The sequence below is a fragment of the Schistocerca gregaria genome, chromosome 5 (genome assembly GCF_023897955.1).
Source record: "Schistocerca gregaria isolate iqSchGreg1 chromosome 5, iqSchGreg1.2, whole genome shotgun sequence".
NCBI lineage: Eukaryota > Metazoa > Arthropoda > Insecta > Orthoptera > Acrididae > Schistocerca > Schistocerca gregaria.
This window is the reverse complement of record NC_064924.1, coordinates 470,570,738-470,593,025: the sequence shown is the minus strand read 5'-3', so window position 1 is coordinate 470,593,025 and position 22,288 is coordinate 470,570,738. Positions and strand designations below refer to the sequence as shown.

General features: G+C 44.7%; 1 protein-coding gene across 1 annotated transcript in view; it reads right to left on the bottom strand.

Annotated features, from left to right (window-relative positions):
* Positions 1–20,870, bottom strand: part of LOC126273386 (neural-cadherin) — a 432,448-nt gene extending 411,578 nt beyond the window's left edge. The window contains exons 1-2 of the mRNA XM_049976939.1: positions 20,846–20,870; positions 6,585–6,728 (exon numbers count right to left, since the gene is read on the bottom strand). Of these exons, the coding sequence (XP_049832896.1) occupies positions 6,585–6,728; positions 20,846–20,870 (169 nt within the window). The remainder of the gene's footprint in view (positions 1–6,584; positions 6,729–20,845) is intronic.
* Between the last annotated feature and the right edge of the window lie 1,418 nt (positions 20,871–22,288).

Here is a 22,288-nt window from a genome sequence, read left to right as displayed (position 1 = left end):
ATGGAAGTCATTCCCTCATGTCTTAGCAGATTTCCTATCATCCTGTCCCTTCTCATTATCAGTGTCTCCTTATCACCTCCTCATTCCTTACCTTATCAGTCCACCTAATTTTCAACATTCGTCTACAGCACCACATCTCAAATGCTTCTATTCTCTTCTGTTCCGGTTTTCCCACAGTCCATGTTTCACTACCATACAATGTTGTAGTCCAGACGTACATCCTCAGATGTTTCTTCCTCAAATTAAGGCCGGTATTTGATATTAGTAGACTTCTCTTGGCCAGAAATGCCTTTTTTGCCATAGCGAGTCTGCTTTTGATGTCCTCCTTGCTCCGCCCGTCATTGGTTATTTTACTGCCTAGGTAGCAGAATTACTTAACTTCATTGACTTCGTGACCATCAATCCTGATGTTAAGTTTCTCGCTGTTCTCATTTCTACTACTTCTCATTACCTTCGTCTCTCTCCGATTTACTCTCAAACCATACTGTGTACTCATTAGACTGTTCATTCCGTTCAGCAGATCATTTAATTCTTCTTCACTTTCACTCAGGATAGCAATGTCATCAGCGAATCGTATCATTGATATGCTTTCACCTTGTATTTTAATTCCACTCCTGAACCTTTCTTTTATTTCCATCATTGCTTCCTAGATGTACAGATTGAAGAGTAGGGGCGAAAGGCTACAGCCTTGTCTTACACCCTTCTTAATACGAGCACTTCGTTCTTGATCGTCCACTCTTATTATTCCCTCTTGGTTGTTGTACATATTGTATATGACCCGTCTCTGCCTATAGCTTACACTTACTTTTTTCAGAATCTCGAACAGCTTGCACCATTTTATATTGTCGAACGCTTTTTCCAGGTCGACACACCCTATAAACGTGTCTTGATTTTTCTTGAGCCTTGCTTCCATTATTAGCCGTAACGTCAGAATTGCCTCTCTCGTCCCTTTACTTTTCCTAAAGCCAAACTGATCGTCACCTAACGCATTCTCAATTTTCTTTTCCATTCTTCTGTATATTATTCTTGTAAGCAGCTTCAATGCATGAGCTGTTAAGCTGATTGTGCGATAATTTTCGCACTTGTCAGCTCTTGCCGTCTTCGGAATTGTGTGGATGATGCTTTTCCGAAAGTCAGATGGTATGTCCCCAGACTCATATATTCTACACACCAACGAGAATAGTCGTTTTGTTGCCACTTCCCCCAATGATTTTAGAAATTCTGATGGAATGTTATCTATCCCTTCTGCCTTATTTGACCGTAAGTCCTCCAAAGCTCTTTTAAATTCCGATTGTAATACTGGATCCCCTATCTCTTCTAAATCGACTCCTGTTTCTTCTTCTATCGCATCAGACAAATCTTCACCCTCATAGAGGCTTTCAATGTATTCTTTCCACCTATCTGCTCTCTCCTCTGCATTTAACAGTGGAATCCCCGTTGCACTCTTAATGTTACAACCGTTGCTTTTAATGTCACCAAAGGTTGTTTTGACTTTCCTGTATGCTGAGTCTGTCCTTCCGACAATCATATCTTTCTCGATGTCTTCACATTTTTCCTGCAGCCATTTCGTCTTAGCTTCCCTGCACTTCCTATTTATTTCATTCCTCAGTGACTTGTATTTCTGTATTCCTGATTTTCCCGGAACATGTTTGTACTTCCTCCTTTAATCAATCAACTGAAGTATTTCTTCTGTTACCCATGGTTTCATCGCAGCTACCTTCTTTGTACCTATGTTTTCCTTCCCAACTTCTGTGATGACCCTTTTTACAGATGTCCATTCCTCTTCAACTGTAATTCCTACTGCGCTATTCCTTATTGCTGTATCTATAGCGTTAGAGAACTTCAAACGTATCTCGTCATTCCTTAGTACTTCCGTATCCCACTTCTTTGCGTATTGATTCTTCCTGACTAATGTCTTGAACTTCAGCCTACTCTTCATCACTACTATATTGTGATCTGAGTCTATATCTGCTCCTGGGTACGCCTTACAATCCAGTATCTGATTTCGGAATCTCTGTCTGACCATGATGTTATCTAATTGAAATCTTTCCGTATCTCCCGGCCTTTTCCAAGTATACCTCCTCCTCTTGTGATTCTTGAACAAGGTTTCGCTATTACTAGCTGAAACTTGTTACAGAACTCAATTAGTCTTTCTCCTCTTTCATTCCTTATCCCAAGCCCATATTCTCCTGTAACCTTTTCTTCATCGTCCATAAACAACCCTTTTCAGCCTATCCCAGGCATGTTCGATAGGGTTGATGTGTGGAAAACACGCTGGCCACTCTAGTCGAGCGATGTCGTTATCCTGAAGGAAGTCATTCACAAGATGTGCCCGATGTGGGCGCATTGTTGTCCTTGAAGACGAATGCCTCGCCAATATGCTGCAGATATGGTCGCACTATCGGTCGGAGGAAGGCATTCACGTATCGTACAGCCGGTATGGCACATTCCATGACCACCAGCGGAGTACGTCGGGCCCACATATGCCACCCCAAGACAGCAGGGAACCTCCACCTTGCTGCACTCGCTGTACAGTGTGTGCAAGGCGCTCAGCCTGACTGGGTTGCCTCCAAACACGTCTCCGACGATTGTCTGGTTGAAGGCATATGTGACACTCATCGGTGAAGAAAACGTAATGTCAACCCTCAGCGGTCCATTCGGCATGTTGTTGGGCCCATCTGTACCGGGCTGCATGGTGTCGTAGTTGCAAAGATGGACCTCGCCATTGGTGTCGGGAGTAAAGTTGCGCATCATGCAGCCTATTGAATACAGTTTGAGTCATAACAAGACGTCCTGTGACTGCACGAAAAACATTATGCAACATGGTGGCGTTGCCGTCATGGTTCCTACGAGCCATAATCCATATGTGGCGGTTATCCACTCCAGTAGTAGCCCTTGGGCGGCCTGAGCCAGGCATGTTATCGACAGTTCCTGTCTCTTTGTATCTCCTCCATTTCCGAACAACATCGCTTTGGTTCACTCCGAGACGCCTTTATATTTACCTTGTTGAGAGCCCTTCCAAAGTAACAATTCGGACGCGGTACTGACCTTCTAGGCTTGATGGAACTGCAGACAACACGAGCCGTGTATCTCCTTTCTGGTGGAATAAATGGAGCTTATAGGTTGTCGGACCACCTGCGTCTAAAAAGCGCCGCTTATGCATGGATGTTTACACCTTTGGGCGGGTTTAGTGACATCTCTGAACAGTCAAAGCGACTGTGTCTGCGACACAATATCCACAGTCAACGTTTATCTTCAGGAGTTCTGGGAACCGGTATGATGCAAAATTTTTTTTGATGTCTGTAGAATGGCGTGTTGTGTGGCAGGCGGTGAGTGCCGCTACTCTTTATATAGACGGTCAGTCCGTTTGGTACATAACTGTTACAGGAAGCAGGTAGGGCTGTAGATAATTATCGATATAGGTTGGCGACATTTTAGTCTTCGATATATCGATATAAAAATGGCAGTATCGAGCGCCGATATTTTTCTTTTATATTATATTTTTTCAGAGTTTTTTCGGTAAAAATTTGAAATCGTTCTTTTGAAACGGTAGTAGAACATATTTTTACTTTCCTGGTGTGAAGGATTCGAGCTTTCTTCACGTCCAGCCCTTCTCTCTGATTGTGTGAAGCAAATATATGTGGCACAAAAGAAATCGTCCGATTGCACTATGGGGTGGCGGTGTGAATGGAATAACAAGATTACCGATACTCGTCGGAACTTTTTATTCTGTCACTTACATGCGGCTACCATTGTAAGTGTGGCTATCGCCAAGCGTGAACGGGCATTCTTTTCTTTTAAATTGTTGCTCTAAGGGGTATAGGCAGGTTGCCAGCTTGTTAATGTACAGAAAATCTAATAATACATCAATACAGCTCTAAAGCTCTAAAATCGGCAGTACATTTACAATACGCAGCCGATATTTTTATAAACCGGCACATCGATACTTTTTCCTCGATATATCGATATGTCCACATTTTCATCCGATACATCGACAATCAGTGATGACACATTTACAATATCGATATATCACATTCACTACATTTTTAAAAATATCAACAGTCCTAGAAGCAGGTGTGTCATCTCGTCGACATCAAATTTACCTCGCGGACTCTCCACTGTGTGTTACTTGAGTTGTCTGCGGATCACAAAAATTTGGAAATTTGTGGTACAGGTCTTATGGGACCAAACTACTAGGTCATCGGTCCCTAAGCTTACACTCTCTTTCCACATCCCAGAGACTCCTCTCCAAGGGGTCCATGGGAAACGATAAATGTAACGTAATGTAACACTACCTAATCTAACTTAAACTAAATTACGCTAAGAACAATATACACACCCATGCCCGAGGGAGGACTCGAACCACCGACGGGGGGAGCCGCGCGAACCGTACAAGACGTCACAGACCGCGCGGCTACACCTCGCGACGCGGATCACAGAAGGGTGTTTGGATTTGATATGGCAGATGCTGGCTTTCCTCGCACACCTGATTCCAGACCGGATAACGGCACAGTCGCTTCTTTTCCCGGATGATGTGTATTTTCCGAGAGCAAAAACGAATTTGTGACATGGATAAGCGCCTACGCCGTCCAGTACTTGCTTGGTGACGGTGAGAAGACAGTCCTCGATTTTTGAAATTCTGAAACGAACGGCACTGTACAATCGTACGGAAGCCAAAGTACCAGAAACATTTTTCAAATTTTCCGTGGTGCGTGTCCATAACTCACGTCGCAGCTGCATTATTGATAACCAAAGTTGCACCACGAGCTTTTTTTTTTGTTAACATTGAAGGTTGTAGATTCGAATGCTGGCCGCGTTCCTATTTTCATTCTGCTTAAAAAAAATACGGAGAGGCGAGACAGCCGCTGATCCAATCCGTTTCGTAGATTAACAACAAGGACTGGGGTGGCGGCCAACCTGTATGTGGTTTTTTTGGTGGTCTCCCACATCCAACTAGGTAGCCGTGTTGCGCCTCTAATACACATTAAGGAAACTCTTAGGGAACGGTATTACACTTCACAACGAATCTACACTATATGGAGACAGATGGGGAACACGGAGTCCATCCCGGGGACAAGTCAGGAAGGGCATCCGGTCACCAGATGTCACTCAGCCGCCAAAACAGATATACAACAACGTCGTGCCCCTAGAGAAACAGGAGAAGAAAAAGAAGACTAGATCAGTTATGTTATGTTGGACGTGCGCACACGAAAAACAGGTGTTTCAAGAAAGATTTAGGTAGGAGACCAATACAGGAGGCGACTGTTGTTCTTTTTTCAGCGAGTGACATATACTGTAGATAGATATGGATCCATAAGTGGGAAAAGGTTTTGATACTATACGCCAGTTGTACAAAATAGCACTGAAGCACAAGGCGGAGAAACGTATAAAAAATTAGTGGTGGTTGGCATAAGACGTCAACAGGAACGTAGAAGAAGGACCAGGTTGTAGGGATACCTGCTGAGGTATTAAAAGCAAATTAATCTGGTAGTGGAGAAAGCAGTTCAAGAGTAAATAGCAGATGATATACCACAGATTACTGAGATCGTATGGAGTGGCAGGTACGTAGAGAGATTAACTTGGACCAGAAAAGTGAAAAACTGCGTCAATTTCTACTATAAAATAGATAAACTGGTGATGGTTTTCAATAGTTGTAAACATATTTATAAGGGATCACACATGATATTGCGACAGGGAACTGTCTGCTATTAATTTATAAGGATTTACTGTAAAGAACACTAAATACAAGTGAAGTATTGCAAGCCGAATTCTGTAGGTATCTGATAACTGTTATTTCATTCCTTTCTCTTAGCGCGCCAGTACCTCTGTTTTCTTTCCGCTCTGCTACTTGAACTACAAGACGTTTTGTATCGTCTGTCTGAGAATCAGTAAGCAACGTAAACGACACATCTTTGACATATGATAGTGAAATTTATCTTGCCTCTAGTACGAATTCTGAACGTGTTAGTGAACTACTTTTAGAAAAGAAACCAAGTGACTCTATGGGGGGCTAAACAGGTAAGAAAATGATGCACGTACTGGAAACCAATCCCAATTATGTCACCAGGGGACTAACGTGAAAAAGAGGACAAGAGACAAGTCAATTGAGTACCATCTGTGTGAGCCTGATGCGTCGGATCTGCACTGCGTAAGTTATTATTTGGTACGATGAGGATTATGAGTGTCCGCCTCTGACAAATTGTTCAGAGAGGTGCAGCAGAACGTGAAGGACGCAACTAGGACGTCGTGCTGGAGGAGGAGAGCAGCACGCTGCAGGAAGGAGGCAGGAGGAGATCAGCACGCTGCAGGAAGGAGGGAGGAGGAGAGCAGCACGCTGCAGGAAGGAGGGAGGAGGAGAGCAGCACGCTGCAGGAAGGAGGCAGGAGGAGAGCAGCACGCTGCAGGAAGGAGGGAGGAGGAGAGAAGCACGCTGCAGGAAGGAGGCAGGAGGAGAGCAGCACGCTGCAGGAAGGAGGGAGGAGGAGCGCAGCACGCTGCAGGAAGGAGGCAGGAGGAGCGCAGCACGCTGCAGGAAGGAGGCAGGAGGAGCGCAGCAGCCCGGCGGCGCGGCCAGCGCTACTCACACTCGTCGTGGTCCTTGGCGGTGACGGTGAGCACCGTGTGCTGGATGTCCTCGTTCTCGTCCACCTCTGCCTCGTACAGCGCCTTGTCGAAGTACGGCGGGTTGTCATTCTTATCCGCGATGCCGATGCGGATGAATTTCGTCACTGGAACACAAGGAGAAACACACGCGTCAAGCGCCGAACAACAGCCGCGGAGTAGTTCCTCCGAATCTTAGTAGAGGTCTTAATGGAGGCCGCAGTTGTGGCTGTATAAGTGGCACTGCAAATTTCAGCTGGTCATGGCATCTAGCTTTTGTGGCTCCAGCTTCCTGAAAACAAGTTGCCTACAGGTACTGACGAGATAGTAAAAAGGTTACTGCACTGGTTATGCACAGGTGTTCAAATTGCTGTACGGCAATCGAGATTAGGCTTTGTCAACTATCACTACGCATAAAGGTGAGTGCTGACTTGTTTTCTTTTAAGAGGACAAGTCTGATTTCTTTCCCCATCCTTGTCGGACTAGATCTTGTTCTTATCGTCGACGAGACGTTAAACGCCGTCCTTCCTTTCTTCATTTAGAAGATACCTCCCTCGATACACACGAAGCAAAAAGTCCATGAACGGTGGACCTCTTTATTTACATTCTGAGCACCTAGGGAACTATCTCTCTTCCTAATCTATCCAGCGTTGACAAATCTGCATGTTGCTTGCGTACCGATCTTCTACACATCACAGTTCGTAAAATATACAGGGTGGTCCTTTGATAGTGACCGGGCCAAATATATCACGAAATAAGCGTCAAACGAAAAAACCAGAAAGAACGAAACTCGTCTAGCTTGAAGGGGGAAACCAGACGGCGCAATGTTTGGCCCGCTAGATGGCGCTGCCATAGGTCAAACGGATATCAACTGCGTTTTTTAAAAATAGGAACCCCTATTTTTTATTACATATTCTTGTAGTACGTAAAGAAATATACATGTTTTAGTTGCACCACTTTCTTCGCTTTGTGATAGAAGGCGCTGTAATAGTCACAAACGTATAAGTACATGATATCACGTAACATTCCTCCATTGCGGACTGTATTTGCTTCGTGATACATTACCCGTGTTAAAATACACCCTTTACCAATTGCGGAAAAGCTCGATATCGTGTTGATGTATGGCTATTGTGATCAAAATGCCCAACGGGCGTGTGCTATGTATGCTGCTCGGTATCCTGGACGACATCATCCAAGTGTCCGGACCGTTCGCCAGATAGTTACGTTATTTAAAGAAACAGGAAGTGTTCAGCCACATGTGAAACGTCAACCACGACCTGCAACAAACGATGATGCCCAAGTAGGTGTTTTAGCTGCTGTCGCGGCTAATCCGCACATCAGTAGCAGACAAACTGCGTGAGAATCGGGAATCTCAAAAACGTTGGTGTTGAGAATGCTACACCAACATCGATTGCACCCTACCATATTTCGATGCACCAGGAATTGCATGTCGACTGGGCACAAGAGAAATTACGGGACAGTGACAGATTTTTTGCACGCGTTTGAAACGCCCCCTTAGAACAATTTATACAAGACTGTGCTTAAACTGACACACAATATTTTTAGCGCAACGCAATCTGACTTTCAAAAATTCCTACGAAAGAATGGCCCTGACTAACAATAACCTACACGTTTCACAAATCACTTACCTCACAAAAATCTTCGTTACTCAAGCTACTGCAATACAGCGAGCGCCACTACTGCCAGCTAAATAAAAGATTCAAACTACTGAAGGTACTAACTACTGATAAGCATAGTTAGCAAATGAAAGATTTTAATAGAGAACAAACAATGTATTTACCTCACTAGTCATAATATATATAGCAGTTCATAACACAAATTCTTACAAATTTCAAAACCCCGCCATCTCTCTCCCCACGTCCACCACTGCTGGCGGCTCACCTCCAACTGCGCAACGCTACGCGCTGTTAGCATCCAGCTGCCGCTGCCCAACACTACAATGGCAGACAACAATGCAAACTAAACACAGACTGCGCATAGCACAGCCAGTGATTTTTCATACCGAGCGCTAAGCGGCGTTACCAATAAGAAAACCTAAACAGCCTACTTACGCGTTCTATTTAGTGACGTAACGTCATTCACCGACAGCGGTAACGTAAACCGGCATAATATGCACTACTGGGCAACGGCAAATCCACGATGGCTGCGACACATGGAACATCAGCGACCTTGGCGGGTTAATGTATGGTGCGGCATTATGGGGGGGAAGGATAATTGGCCCCCATTTTATCGATGGCAATCTAAATGGTGCAATGGGTGCTGATTTCCTACGTAATGTTGTACCGACGTTACTACAAGATGTTTCCCTGCTTGATAGAATGGCGATGTACTTCCAACATGGTGGATGTCCGGCACGTGCTCGCGTGCGGTTGAAGCGCTACTGAATAGCATGTTTCATGACAGGTGGATTGGTCGTCGAAGCACCATACCATGGCCCGCACGTTCACCGGATCTGACGTCCCCGGATTTCTTTCTTTGGGGAAAGTTGAAGGATAATTGCTATCGTGATCCACCGATAACGGCTGACAACATGCGTCAGCGCATTGTGAATGCATGTGCGAACATTACGGGAGGCGAACTACTCGCTGTTGAGAGAAATGTCGTTACACGTATTGCCAAATGCATTGAGGTTGTCAGACATCATTTTGAGCAATTATTGCATTAATGTGGTATTTACAGGTAATCACGCTGTAACAGCATGCGTTCTCAGAAATTATAAGTTCACAAAGGTTCACGTATCACATAGGAACAACCGAAATAAAATGTTCAAACATACCTCCGTTCTATATTTTAATTAAAAAAACCTACCTGTTAGTAACTGTTCGTCTAACACTGTGAGCCATATGTTTGTGACTATTACAGCGCCATATATCACAAAGCGAAAAAAGTGGTCCAACTGAAACATTCCTATTTCTGTACGCACTACACGAATATGCAATAAAAATGGGGGTTCCTATTAAAAAAAAAAAAAAAAAAAAAAGCTGTTGATATCCGTTTGACCTATGGCAGCGCCATCTAGCGGGCCAACCACAGCGGCATCTGGTTTCACCCTTCAAGCTAGACAAGTTTCGTTCTTTTTAGTTTTTTCATTTGACGCTTATTTCGTGAGATATTTGGTCCGGTCACGATCAATGGACCACCCTGTATATAAAAACGTAATATATACTGGTGTCAAAAATTAAAGCAACAAACGGAAAGTCGGCAAGGTTGCTTTTATTTTGCCACAAAACAGTATAAACACGAGATAGTGAAGTAGAAACAATGTAAATAATACAGAACGTAAAGAACTGCAACACGCGTAATGGTAGACAAATATGTTCTACTTTTTTTCCAACTTAACGGATTAGCACACATTCCGACAACCGGTTAATGTGCTCAGTATGGGGTGTGACCGCCTCTGACAGCAGTAAAGGTCTGACAACAACGGGGCATACTGTGACTGACGTCATCAATCTCATGTAGGGGCAATAACGCCCATTCTTCCTGCAGAGCTGCTCGCAGCCTTGGAGAGTGATTAGTGGATGCTGACGTGATGCAAGCCGTCTCCTTAGTGCATCCCAGACACGATCTATTTGTTTCAAACAGGGAGAGCAAGCAGACCACGTCAAGCGTGCGACATCTTCCGTTCCCAAGAACACATAAATCACCAGTACTCTATGGCTTCGAGCATTATCGTGCATCAATATGAAGTCTGGGCGCACAGCACCTCGCAGTAACAGCATATGAAGTCCCAAGATCTTGTCACGATACCTGACAGCAGTTAAACCTTGACCATCCACCTGTAGAATTTCATGAAGAGAGGTTCGAGTGGTAAACATAATCCCTGGCCACACCATCAGAGATCCTCCGCGATATCTGTCTCTTTTTACAATCTTTGGGTCCCGAAATCGTGTTCCACGTTCTCTCCAGGTGCGAATCCACCGAGAATGACTCTCCAGACAAAATCGGGACTCATCTGTGAAAACAACATTGGCCCACTCTTCGACCATCCAGGTGGCATGTTGATTGTTCCACTCTAGATGTTCAGTTCTGTGAAGACGCGTCAGAGGTAGACACACAGCAGGTCTTCGACAACGAAGACCAATCTGCCGAAGCTTTCTGCACACTCTTGACGTCACTACAATACGTGCAGTGGATGCTACGAGCACAAATGCGAGTCTAAGGCGGTACCGTCTTGCCCTTACAGTCAAAAAGCGGTCCCCTTCTGTCTGATGTCACACGTGATCGGCTCTGCCCTGGTCTTCGGGATACAGTTTTGGTCTCTACAAACTGTCGCCACATCCAAGGAAAAACACAACGATTCACATTAAGTCATGGGGACAAATCAGTTTGCGACTGTTCTGCTCCCTTTCTTTCTAAGGCCCTCCATCACAGAGAGTCTGGTAGGCATCTTCTCTGCGCCATACTCCACCGTCAGTGACTGTGTAAAGAGTGACTGTGGATGAGGGGCTATCCGGCGAACACAATATCGTTTCACAGGTGGCCTGACGTGTTAGTTGGCATGGTTGTCAGTTGACCGGGATGCCATCTTCCGTGCAGAACACGAATGTACAGACATCTGGTTGACAATTGGTATGATTATATAGTGAATTAGACGCAGGACAGCGAAATAGCGGTTGTTGCTTTAATTGTGGACACCAGTATAATAATAACATAATAACAATAATAATATCATAATTTGTCGACAACTTTGCGATAACCATTCGACTTCACGATGTTTTGACAGGTTAGGTATCAAAATAAATGTTCCTAACCCATCAGAAAGGTAAGATGAATGCACCAAAATAAAGCTGACCAACAATCGGACCAAGGGAGGAAATTTTATCAAGCGCAAAATGTAGAAATGAGTTATTCTGTTCAACCTGTACAAATGGGCTAAGTACGCGTAATGCTCCTAGTGTTTAATATCCTCTTCAGCCCTGTTCATCGTCTGTAGGTTCTTGCTCCAACTCTCAGGCAGTTCGTAACCGTGCGATCCGTATTTACAAGAAATCATTGGCCGTGCAGAGCGCATAAACAGTAACACTTAAAGTACTGTCAGTGCAGAGACAATGATACGAAGGTACAAACTCGAATTCGAAAATACAAAATGCAAAGAAAATAACACTATTTACCACTCCAAAACTCACTTTCAATGATTCATGGTGCATGTATCTGAAAAAGTAATCACAGTTGGTTGAACGGAGAGTATAACTACAGTCTTACAGGATGAAGTCAAAAGTTATTTATATCGTGTGACAATTATTACAGTAACTGCTGCGTATTAACATAACAAAGGTTTCCACTTGTTTTCATACGAAAGCTACATGGAGAATTATCTGCAGTTATTATTTCTAAGCAATATAAAAATTACGAGAAAATACTTTGATATCTATGTCGTAAGACTGCCACCTATAGAACTACCAACTATTTTAATTTACTTTGACTGTGGTCGTATGATCGCATGTGGCGCCTACCAATACTACTATGGTTGATTTGATAACATCTTTACAGAGTTCATCCAATAAAATAAAAAAAAGCTAAAAAAAAGAAAGAACACGATGCACCGCGAAGGAATAACCCGACTGGGAATGAAATCGGTAAATGTGATGTAATTGTAGAGACACACAAACGATTACAATTTAAGAAAAATTGGGTGATTTATTCAAGACGATCAGTTTCACAAACGAAGAAACTCAATACACATTGGTCAATCTCTCGCCCTTATGCACACAGTTTCCGGCTTGACATATATTTGTAGAGTTGTCAGTTGTCGTTCTGAGGGATATCTACATCTACATCTACACCCATACTCCGCAAGCCACCTGACGGAGTGTGGAGGAAGGTTCTCTGAGTACCTCTATCAGTTCTCCCTTCTATTCCAGTCTCGTATTGTTCTTGGAAAGAAAGATTGTCGGTATGCCCATGTGTGGGCTCTAATCTCTCTGATTTTATCCTCACGGTTTCTTCGCGAGATATACGTAGGAGGGAGCAATATACTGCTTGACTCCTCGGTGAAGGTATGTTCTCGAAACTTCAACAAAAGCTGAGCGTCTCTCCTGTAAAGTCTTCCACTGGAGTTTATCATCTCCGTAACGCAATTACTAAATGATCCTGTAATGAAGCGCGCTGCTCTCCGTTGGATCTTCTCTATCTCTTCTATCAACCATCAGCCCATCGTGACAAATCCTGTCCGACTGGCCCGTTATATCGTCAAAATCCATCACTGGCTGAAAGGCCCGGCCCGTAGTGCTCCAAAGGTCCTCATGTGGGGAGGGCTCCAGCAACCTTGTTGCCAAAGGTTGGATTTCGCAAGCATGGAGACAAGTAGTACCATCTGTCGCCTGAGGGTTCGTGGAAGGAAGGACAGGGTGAGGAGAGGCATTATCTTGCTGAAATGTAAGTCCAAGGATGTCTTGCCATGAAGGGCAAAAAATCGATGTGTAGTATATCGTTGACGGACCGCTGTGCTTCAAGGATGCCGCGGATGACAACCAAAGCAGTCCTCCTATGAAAATGGCCCACAGACCATCAGCCATAGCTGCTGGGCGCCAGTCAGGTTGGTATCCCACTGGAGCCCAAGCCGTCTCCAGACACGTCTTCGCTGGTCATCGAGGCTCAGTTCGAAAAGTGACTCATCACTACAGACAATTCTACATCAGTCAGTGAGAGTCAAGGCCGAAGATTTGCTCTTCATGTCATTTCAGCAAGATAATGTGCGTGAGCAACTGGCGAGTGTTTCTACCAGTCGTCTTCGTGCTTTTTAAACCCTACCAACCCCGGGTTCGATTCCCGGCGGGATAAGGGATTTTCTCTGCCTCGTGATGGCTGGGTGTTGTGTGATTTCCTTAGGTTAGTTAGGTTTAAGTATTTCCAAGTTCTAGGGGACTGATGACCTAAGATGTTAAGTCTCATAGTGCTCAGAGCCATTTGAACCAAACCCTACCCAGGCCAGCAAGGTCGCCGCATCTCTCCACACTGCAGAAAGTGTGGAGCATTATAGGCAAGGCCCTCCAACTATCTCGGGATTCAGACGATCTAACGTGCCAATTGGACAGAAGTTGGCGGGATATCTCTCAGGAGGGCATCCAACAACTCTATTAATCAATGTCAAAGAGAATAAGTGCTTGCATAAGGGCCAGAAATGGACCAACGCGTTATTAACTTGTTGTTTGTGAAGCTCTTTCTCTTAAAAAAATCATCCAGTTTTCCTGAAACTGTAATCATTTGTTGGTGCGTCTTCTTTTTGTCTTAGAGACTATTCATGACAGAATAAATAAGTTTAGGGTTTACCGTTCCATCGACAATGAAGACCTAGTGCACAGTTTCAGGCAGGACAAGGTTGGGATAGGAAATCGTTCATGTCCGTTTGAGAAGACGCAACTAAAACTAGATCTAAAAATTAACCCCTGTCCCTGTGCCTGTTCTAAACGCGAATGGCGTGTGGAAGGTAAACCTTTGTTTAGCTCTAATTTTTTCGGATATTCTCATTGCGTTCATGTCGCGAGACATAGGCGGGAGGAAATAAGTTCCCAAATTATTCTTCGAATGTGCGCTTACTCGGAATTTCAACAGTAATCTTCTCCGTGATACAAAATACCTCTCTTGTTGCGATTGCCAGTGGAGGTCGTACGTGCTGTTCTACGTTGAATCTTCTCTATCTTTATTGTTAAACCTAATTGGTAAGCACCCCAGACTCATGAGCGGCACTCAAAAAACTGTCGAATGTATGTTTTGGCTGGCTCTGAGCACTATGGGACTCAACATCTTAGGTTATAAGTCCCCTAGAACTTAGAAGTACTTAAACCTAACTAACCTAAGGACATCACACACATCCATGCACGAGGCAGGATTCGAACCTGCGACCGTAGCAGCCGCGCGGTTCCGGACTGCAGGGCCAGAACCGCACGGCCACCGCGGCCGGCAATGTATGTTTTGTAAGCCACTTCTTTCTTGGATGAATTATATTTCGTAAGAGTCTTCCAATAAAAATTAGCCTGGCATCTGATTCTTCCATTTTTTTCCAGGAATTTGCTTTAAGCGACTGAGGCAAATATAAATCTGGAAGGCCAGAAGGCGGTAGGCGATTTGAGTTCCTCTGTTCCAGATTATTATTAGCCTAGTATCTTAACAACTGCGCCACTGTTTTACGTTAAATGTAAGAGGCCACTGTCACACAGTATAGGTTCGCCACGATGAATCCAGCTTATTCTAGCATCTGGTAACTATAGGCTGACGCCTACTCAAGTTTTCAACGATTCTTTATCGTATTCTGGCCTTAGGGATTAGCGTCACTTTGTGTCCTGTTAGCATTTTATCGCGCCATTCTCTTCATCTTATTTCATCTGCTGGAAGTCCCGGTGATTTATGTGGTACGGCCACATTCCGATTACAGCTGATAGGTGAAAATTAGTTTTTATTACTGCTCAGGATGCAGTGGCCTTGCCAACACAGAGAGATGTATAGGTATTCTTCACTATTGCTTACTGGGAATATAATTTTTAATCCCATGTTTTTAAAATATGTCGGCAAATATATTCGGCATTTTTTCAGATTAACAGCGAGCAAAAACATGAAACATTTACGTTTGTGTGCAATAAAACGGCGAAAACCAGCAGACAAAAAATAAAGTTACCGATGCGTATGCATTTCAAGTATGTTCATGAGCAAAAAACTTAATATTGCCTGAGTTACAGCCAGCAGCCACCCAAAATAATAACCGAACGAATGTTGCCAACATCGCAGTTAAACAGGTAAGTACTTTCCTTCCCTAATAAAGGACAATAAATTTTGCAGCTTCATGCACACTGCAACACCGGCCATTATCGACAATGGGTTCGTCAGAGAAGAGGGCAAAAAAAAATTGCAGTTATCGCACGCTGCGTTTCCGCCAATTGGGAGCGCATTCGAAACCGATATTGTTCAAACTCATCGAAACGTAAACAGTGAAGCGTCCCAATTAAATGATACGTTTTCAGTGATGCAATAACGCAGTCGAACAGCGATTGAAACCACGAAACGATTCGGCTGTACCTCAAAATTATGCCGAACAGTGTTGACTCGTGATAGCAGATCAGCTGCCGCGCATGAGACTCACCTGTTTGCTAACTACAGGCCTTCCCTACGTCGTGGAGCTGTTTCCTTTCCCAAGTATTAGCAATAAAAATCTAATGGTACGGGTAAGTTGTACACACATTCTTTGTGGTATTGCTATTATTATTCTTTGTGATTTTTCTATTATTATGTTTGACAGTAGTAGACAGACAGGTCTACAATGAATATCTATCGTCGTCATATAAGCAACGCGCTGGTAGCGAAGAGCAAATTTGTGAGTTAGAAAGTCCCCTAGACCCGGAAGACTTCTGCTGGCATTCGTTGTTCCACATTTCTCTGACTGAAGGTGTAACTTCTCGTAGGAAATCGGAAGCAGAGATTCCACAGTGATTAGTCTATTTATCCTGGGTGGCCTTTTTAGCCAAAATATCTACACTACTGGCCATTAAAATTGCTACACCACGAAGATGACATGCTACAGACACGAAATTTAATCGACAGGAAGGAGATGCTGTGATATGCAAATGATTAGCTTTTCAGAGCAATCAAACAAGGTTGGTGCCGGTGGCGACACCTACAACGTGCTGACATGAGGAAAGTTTACAACTGATTTCTCATACACAAACAGCAGTTGACCGGCGTTGCCTGGTGAAACGTCGTTGTGATGCCTCGTGTAAGGAGGAGAAATGCGTACCATCACTTTTCCGACTTTGATAAAGGTCGGATTGTAACCTATCGCGATTGCGGTTAATCGTATCGCGACATTTCTGCTCGCGTTGGTGGAGATCGAATGACTGTTAGGAGAATATGGAATCGGTGGGTTCAGGAGGGTAATACGGAACGCCGTGCTGGATCTCAACGCCCTCGTATCACCACAGGCATCTTATCCGCATGGCTGTAACGGATCGTGCAGCCACGTCTCGATCTCTGAGTCAACAGACGGGGACGTTCGCGAGACAACAACCATATGTACGACGTTTGCAGCAACATGGACTATCAACTGGGAGACCGTGGCTGCGGTTTCCCTTGACGCTGCATCACAGAGAGGAGCGCCTGCGATGGTGTACTCAACGACGAAACTGGGTGCACCAATGGCAAAACGTCATTTTTTCGGATGAATCCAGGTTGTGTTTACAGCATCATGATGGTCGTATCCGTGTTTGGCGACATCGCGGTCATCGAACAATGGAAGCGTGTATTCGCCATCGCCATGCTGGATTATTACCCGGCGTGATGATATGGGGAGCCATTGGTTACACGTCTCGGTCACCTCTTGTTCGCACTGACAGCAGTTTGAACAGTGGACGTTACATTTCAGACGTGTTACGACCCGTGGCTCTACCCTTCACTCGTTCCCTGCGAAACCCTACATTTCAGCAGGATAATGCATGACCGCATGTTGCAGGTTTGACGTGTCACGATGCGTCCTGAATTCTATTTTGCAAATTAGGTTCAGTACCTCTTCACCTCCCCATTGGCAATGCGATTTATCCACTCCAGTTTTCAGCGTTCTCCTGTAGCACGACATACACTCCTGGAAATGGAAAAAAGAACACATTGACACCGGTGTGTCAGACCCACCATACTTGCTCCGGACACTGCGAGAGGGCTGTACAAGCAATGATCACACGCATGGCACAGCGGACACACCAGGAACCGCGGTGTTGGCCGTCGAATGGCGCTAGCTGCGCAGCAATTGTGCACCGCCGCCGTCAGTGTCAGCCAGTTTGCCGTGGCATACGGAGCTCCATCGCAGTCTTTAACACTGGTAGCATGCCGCGACAGCGTGGACGTGAACCGTATGTGCAGTTGACGACCTTTGAGCGAGGGCGTATAGTGGGCATGCGGGAGGCCGGGTGGACGTACCGCCGAATTGCTCAACACGTGGGGCGTGAGGTCTCCACAGTACATCGATGTTGTCGCCAGTGGTCGGCGGAAGGTGCACGTGCCAGTCGACCTGGGACCGGACCGCAGCGACGCACGGATGCACACCAAGACCGTAGGATCCTACGCAGTGCAGTAGGGGACCGCACCGCCACTTCCCAGCAAATTAGGGACACTGTTGCTCCTGGTGTATCGGCGAGGACCATTCGCAACCGTCTCCATGAAGCTGGGCTACGGTCCCGCACACCGTTAGGCCGTCTTCCGCTCACGTCCCAACATCGTGCAGCCCCCCCCTCCAGTGGTGTCGCGTCAGGCGTGAATGGAGGGACGAATGGAGACGTGTCGTCTTCAGCGATGAGAGTCGCTTCTGCCTTGGTGCCAATGATGGTCGTATGCGTGTTTGGCGCCGTGCAGGTGAGCGCCACAATCAGGACTGCATACGACCGAGGCACACAGGGCCAACACCCGGCATCATGGTGTGGGGAGCGATCTCCTACACTGGCCGTACACCTCCGGTGATCGTCGAGGGGACACTGAATAGTGCACGGTACATCCAAACCGTCATCGAACCCATCGTTCTACCATTCCTAGACTGGCAAGGGAACTTGCTGTTCCAACAGGACAATGCACGTCCGCATGTATCCCGTGCCACCCAACGTGCTCTAGAAGGTGTAAGTCAACTACCCTGGCCAGCAAGATCTCCGGATCTGTCCCCCATTGAGCATGTTTGGGACTGGATGAAGCGTCGTCTCACGCGGTCTGCACGTCCAGCACGAACGCTGGTCCAACTGAGGCGCCAGGTGGAAATGGCATGGCAAGCCGTTCCACAGGACTACATCCAGCATCTCTAGGATCGTCTCCATGGGAGAATAGCAGCCTGCATTGCTGCGAAAGGTGGATATACACTGTACTAGTGCCGACATTGTGCATGCTCTGTTGCCTGTGTCTATGTGCCTGTGGTTCTGTCAGTGTGATCATGTGATGTATCTGACCCCAGGAATGTGTCAATAAAGTTTTCCCTTCCTGGGACAATGAATTCACGGTGTTCCTATTTCAATTTCCAGGAGTGTATAAAATACTTATCAAAAAACACTTCGTAACATTTAATGTTACATTCCATGCCAATGAATTTATCTTTTTCAGAAGCGCTTTTCGTGCTATAGCAGATCCGTGCCAATATACTTGCTAATTCGGTCATCGTCGCTTATTTTGCTTCCCAAATAGCGAAACTCATGTACTACATTTAGTGTCTCACTTCATAATCTAATTTCCTTCTTAAATAAATTACAAAAAATCGTTTATCTTCAGAAATAGTTAGAAATGACTCACCTCGACATCTTCCGCATAGTTATCTAGTGATATTTCAATGCCTGCATCAATAACTGTCCTAAATTCGATGGTTGAGATTTGTAACTGAAAAAAGAAGAGAGCAGCTCGTGACGGCATCAGTTACGGTCATACACAGCGTAATGCTTTTCCAGCAGGATTCTGAGAGCACAGTTGGCAATCTTTCTGGATTCGTAACTGGTGACGAGATCCAGATATAGTCAAAAATATGCTTCAGGTTACTTCAGCATGTAAAGAAGTATTTATTCTTCAGTAAAATGGCAACATTCCGACGTTAACGTGGAACATGTTATTACGAAAAATAAATAACAGTAAATACATTCCTTAATAATAATACTATCGTGTAAGATGCAGATAATAATGAAGGTATCGGTTGTAACTTACAGCTGAGAATCATCCTGACATTCAATTAGAGCAATCTGTGAAAACCCGAACTACAATGGCGTGAATAGACAACAATTCAGAGTCATCATTAGAAGATCAACATTTTGTCAATTACGTTCATTTTAACCTACTTTAAGAACAGTAATCACAGTTAAATTAACGTTAAGTATTTATGTACGGAACATAAGCAGCAAAGTCTTCAAGTTGGTCACTAAATGTTCGTTTTGTCAGTAACCGCCATTTCCTGCAGAAAACTATTAGAAAAGTTGATCATCAAAATGTTCGGTTTGTCAGTGGCCGCCATTTCCTGTAGAAAACTACTAGAAATGTGCCCTACGGAGCAACGTTCACTTTTATGAACATACCATGCGTCTAAGGATTAGAGCCATTAGTCATTAGAGTCAGACACCCAGGCAGATTAATACGTATGTACGTCGTAAATAATAATTAATATAGAAATTCTCTTGTCCCTGGTGGAATTTGTGTATATACTATTCAATAAAGAATAGTCTACAAAAAATAAGAAAATTTCATTTGAGTTTTGAAGTTTTCACAATGGCTATGATTTGTACAGGAGGTTATACCCTCAATCTTTGCTCCGTGTTAGCGAACAAGACTGCATTGTATAGCTGGTGCGAATAACCAAACAGTAGGGGCTAACATTAAGAGGCTGATTAATGAAATTGGCTGAAACGTGGTAGTACACGCTTCATAGTGGCTTTCAGCCGACGCGCGTAGTTTAATAACAGCGAAAACCTCACAGGGAGGGGGCTATTAAAATGACAGTAAAGTATCTCCGCGTTTTGATAAAACGTGGATTACTCGCAGGCAAAAAATGTTTAATTAAATTCTTCCGTGGCAGCTGCAGAGAGACAATACATCGAGGCATAAGTCGATGCACTCCAAACCAGGATCACGAGAGCAACCATGGCGTCGAGCTAGCGCTCCGTGTAATGGGGAGCTTTAATCTCCGTAGTATCGCTTAAACGTTGGAACACAATCGTCCGTATGGATTTTTTTAAAAAAGTATCGTTTCATTTGGGTGACGAATGCAGTATATTTTGAACTAAAGACGACAGTGCCCTGTGATTTTCCGCATCATTCATTAGCAGCAGAGGTATTAGAGGAAAATATTTGAGTATTTTATACCTCGCTTTCATAAGCTGCTTACTGAAACCTCGACGTACATGTAGAGGCTTCCGTTGTTTTGTGCTACATGAATTAATGGATGCACGCTGAAGTAAATTCTGCACAGGAACAGCAGTTAGGAGGATCGAAATATTTTAAGAGGCTATATTCTCACCACAGCTAATGATCTTATTACCACCTCACAGGGGAAGTTTAACGAGGTTGAAGAGTCGACGTTTCTGTTGGAGAACGAGGTGTTGCGCATCTTCTTCGAGAGAGTATTGTTGTGACTATAAAGGCATTTGGACGGGAATTCGATAGTCTTTCTCCTCCTTCGATGTCAGTCTGAAAGGTTGTGAGAACGACAGCGGATGCATAGAGGAGGATGGTTTGGGGGGGGGGGGGGGGGGACGATTTGTAAAGAGTTGTGGAGAGATGTTTCACTTACCTTGGAAGATCAACAGGAAAAACATTCTGATATGGGGATCCAACAACGTGACTCTACGAGATCAGATGTAAAACCCATAAAATAAATGTCTTGCGTTGATCCTAAACGATATATGGACCCTAAAAATGGCTCTGAGTACTATGGGACTTAACATCTATGGTCATCAGTCCTCTAGAACTTAGAACTACTTAAACCTAACTAACCTAAGGACATCACACAACACTCAGCCATCACGAGACAGAGAAAATCCCTGACCCCGCCAGGAATCGAACCCGGGAACCCGGGCGTGGGAAGCGAGAACGCTACCGCATGACCAAGAGATGCGGGCTATATGGACCCTAGATCCATTTTTTTTTGGCTGAGAGAGCTTTTAGTAGAAATGTGTATCCAGTCGTGTTAGAACACTGGTTAATGCTGCAACTGTAAGTGGGGAACGAGAGCCAGGGTCTATTTTTCCTAGACACGATCTGAACGTATTTGTATGTGAACGTTCAGGAGTATCTATATTGACAGATGCGTCAAGTATCAGTAGCGATACCCATTCCTCTTTCCTCCTGGCGGTTACTCGTTATGGCGCAGTCCTTGGAGGGCTACGCCCCTCACTCGTTCCCATCCATAAACAGAGACCTTGCCTAGCTGGCGTGGTTTCCGCGCTTCTAGACGATGCACATAGCCTATCGTATGTGCAGCTACGACGGCGGGGTACCTGTGGAGTCACCAGACTAACCCACAGCCTTGAAGAAATGGCAGCAGTCTTTTAAGTAGGTGAGGGGAAACAGCCTGAATGACTGAGTTATCTGGCCTTGTGATATTACCCAACATGGCCTTGCTCTGCTGATATTGAGAACGGCTGAAAGCAAGGGGAACTACAGCCTTTATTTTTTTCTAAGGGCATGGGCTTCGCTGTATGGTTAAATGATGATTGTGACCTCTTCGACAAAATATTCCGGAGGTAAAATTATCCCCGTTAGGAATTCCAGGCAGGGACTACTCAGGAAGACGTCGTCATCACGAAAACCAAAACAGGCGTTCTACCAGTCGAAGCACGGAATGTCAGCTCCCTTAATCGGATAGATAGCATACAGAATTTCAAAAGGAGAATGTATAGGCTGAAGTTAGATATAATGATAAGTAGTGAAACACGGTGGCAGCAAGAACAGAACCACTGGTCAGATCAGTACAGGGAGCACAAAATCAAACTGGGCTAATGGGGGAGTAGGCCCAATAATCAATTAGAAAATGGTAAGGTGGGTAAGCCGCTATGAATAGCACAGTGCACGCATTATTGTAGACAAGATGGATACGAATCCAATCTACCACAGTAGTTGAAGATTATATGCTAACTAGATCCGCAGATGATGAAAAAGACTGCAAGAATGTATGATGAGATATAGGAAATTTTTCAGTTAGTTAAGGGAGACGACAGTTTAATGGTGATGGATG